Raw genomic sequence first — 3196 nt, 5'->3', positions numbered from 1 at the left:
GTTCAGACCCAAGCAGAACAGCAGTGAGGGGGTTCAGACCCATGCAGAACAGCAGTGAGGGGGTTCAGACCCAAGCAGAACAGCAGTGAGGGAGTTCAGACCTCTGCAGAACAGCAGTGAGTGGGTTCAGACCCAAGCAGAACAGCAGTGAGTGGGTTCAGACCTCTGCAAAACAGCAGTGAGTGGGTTCAGACCTATGCAGAACAGCAGTGAGTGGGTTCAGACCTATGCAGAACAGCAGTGAGTGGGTTCAGACCCAAGCAGAACAGCAGTGAGTGGGTTCAGACCCAAGCAGAACAGCAGTGAGTGGGTTCAGACCCAAGCAGAACAGCAGTGGGGACAGCGCATCACCTTGGTATATGAGAGCAGATCCTCAGTCTCTCTCACTCCGAGTCTGGAGGAGCATCAGACCGGACACGGGACAGAAGCAGCTGCTCATGGACGGTCGCGCGCGCGGTAAACCGACCCCTGTCCGCCACATTCAGCGGCTCATATCCCGTCTTCTCAGGGCTTTTGTTCGGGACATGAAAACCAAAAAGAACTTGCAGACGAAGCCATCCCCGAAGAAAGCACCCGACATGAGCTTTGAAGTCAGTCTCCAGCAGCTCAACGACCTGTTAACGGACGAGAGCGGTTTGTACAGCTGGCCCACCACGCACTGCCACGAGGTCTTCCCGCGCGTCTACGTGGGGAACGCGTGAGTCAAACATAAAGACTATTGCAATGCAGAACCTTATTGTTTTATTCATTCATCAAAAATAGGCGACGTCTTTACGTGTGTACTTGTCGTAAACAATGTAAATGAGTCTGACACAATGTTTCCAATTAAACTATATCTCATGTTTCCAATTAAACTCTTAATTAAAGTGTATCTCGTCCTTCATCAGACGCCGCGGTCATGGAACAATCTCGATGCAGAAAGTAGTGCGCTGCCACAGCGGTGCAGGGCGCGTTATTATTATGGATTTATGTTCTGTTATGGAATAGACTCCAGCGCCTCTTCTGTGTGCATATAGTCATAATAAGCATGGTATTTTTAAATCTGAAAACATTGAACTCTTAATAATTAGTCATAGTAATTAATAATAACCTCAATATCTGTGTTGGAAACGATCTGCTGTCATCTCCATTTTAGTTTGCCAATGTGCAGCATCTGCATCTTTCATTTGTATGAACAATGAGGATAAAAGTAACATTGTTGCTGTGCACACTCTTTCCCCTCTGTCCTGGTTCTGTTTCTCAGTCAGGACATGTAGGCTGCACTGGCTATTTTTAGCTCCCAAAATGAGGACGTGCCAAGTGACACATAGTTCTCACAGTTTGACAAAAAGCATGGTATATATTCCACACAATTCCCTCATGCATGTTTATGTCAAAAGCCCAAATCATAAGTTAAGCTGTAATGTGTATTATAGCTGTAATTATTGTTTTATTGCATAACTATGGCTTAACAAACATAACACCTCACCACAGATCTGACCTGTAACTTGGCCTGGTGACGTCACTTGCTTGTCTCCATGGAGATAGTTTTTTTCCCCTAAGTTTAATGCCATTCAGTGGAACAAGAGACAATCAGGTGGCGGACCATTCACCAGAAGTTACATGTAGAGCACCTTTAAGGTATATTATATTACATTACATTACATTATATTATATTATATTATATTATATTATATTGTATTATATTATATTATTATATATTATATTATTATATTGTATATTGAAAGTGATGCTCATGGATTTAGATTTTAGATAAAACTTCCTTTGGGCCCAAAATGTCTGGACACGTGATCATCTCTATTGTTCTGGACATAGGTTTGTGGCGACAAACGTGTTGCGCCTGAAGCGTCTGGGCATCACACACATCCTGAACGCAGCCGAGGGAAACTCCTTCATGCACGTCAACACAAACACAGAGTTCTACAGCGGCTCCGGCCTCGTGTACCACGGCATCGCCGCCAACGACACTGACCACTTTGACCTCAGTGTGTTCTTTGAGGAGGCCGCAGACTTCATCGCTAAGGCACTGGCGTATAAACATGGGAAAGGTGAGGAAGCAGAAGCAGGAAGTAGCAAATGAATGTTTTCAGTAAAAATATAGTAAATCAGCCACATTTTGGCATAACTATTGAATTTCCAAATCGATAGACACAAATATTTCCTGGACTGTACAGTATAAATGCAGAGTATAGCTGAAAACAAATTTGTATACATTATTGTTTCTACACAACAAGTAAATTGACTTTCACTATGCATAAATTTGTGTGTTTGTTGACAACAGTGGGAAGTGTGTTATTTAGTGCTGCCATTAGTCCCATGACTCAAACAACTGGGCCAGTTTTAAACGTCACTTCAGCCCAGGTTGTGTTGTAATATATCTTAACACTTTCTGTCACTGTAGGAAAAGTGTATGTCCACTGTCGCGAGGGCTATAGCCGCTCGCCCACGCTGGTCATCGCCTACTTGATGCTTCGGCAGAACATGGACGTGCACACGGCTCTGGCCACAGTGCGCCACAAACGAGAGATCGGCCCCAACGACGGATTCCTGCGGCAGCTGTGTGTCCTGAACCAGCGGCTGGTGGCTGAGGGACACATCTGGAACCAGTGAAGAGACGGACAGAGGAACGAGGACACTGCTCTTTGTTCACTCCGTCTACAGCACATGCTAAAGCCACAGAAAGAATCAGGTACAAGGCTGAATGTACAGTCATGCCGCACACATCAGACACAGAGGGTGTATCTTCACAAAATTCAAAATGGAGGGAACCATACTTGTCATACCATACTTTTACATTTAAGGTATTGTGTTCAAAATGTAATAGTTAAGCTGTAAAAAGTGCAGTCAGTATGGGAAGGGCAAAAATGTACTTCCAGCACTGTCTGTCTCTGCACTTTGTGACTGTCTTGTAAGAATAGTCTTTCAGCTGCGTGTGCAAGGATCGTGTCGTCTCCAGCCTCATTGAACTGGGTAAAAAAAAGCTTTGGTGGACAAATGTAGTTACAAAATCTCATATTGGTGTTCTTTGTGGTGCATTAAATGCAAATCGTGTACAAAGTGCTACTTATGTTTGTATGATGGCACTATAAGATGATTCACACACAATAAGATGATTCACACACTGTACATGAGTTAAAAGCGTATGGTAGTAGTAGTAGTAGTAGTAGTAGTAGTAGTAGTAGTAGTAGTAGTAGTA

General features: G+C 43.9%; 1 protein-coding gene across 1 annotated transcript; it reads left to right on the top strand.

The window, feature by feature from the left end:
* The first annotated feature begins 402 nt into the window (after window positions 1-402).
* LOC140358603 (dual specificity protein phosphatase 3-like) lies at window positions 403-2826 on the top strand. Its single transcript, XM_072443538.1, has 3 exons — window positions 403-697; window positions 1816-2048; window positions 2402-2826. Exons 1-3 carry the CDS (start codon window positions 438-440, stop codon window positions 2608-2610), a joined length of 702 nt encoding a protein of 233 aa, XP_072299639.1. The 5' UTR covers window positions 403-437; the 3' UTR covers window positions 2611-2826.
* Window positions 2827-3196: the final 370 nt, after the last annotated feature.

This window comes from Eucyclogobius newberryi, unplaced genomic scaffold (assembly GCF_026437365.1).
Source record: "Eucyclogobius newberryi isolate DKJ021-1_F unplaced genomic scaffold, fEucNew1.0.hap1 SCAF_13, whole genome shotgun sequence".
Taxonomy (NCBI): Eukaryota; Metazoa; Chordata; class Actinopteri; order Gobiiformes; family Gobiidae; genus Eucyclogobius; species Eucyclogobius newberryi.
Note: the sequence above shows the minus strand (reverse complement) of the source record. Positions and strands in the feature narration are given on the sequence as shown.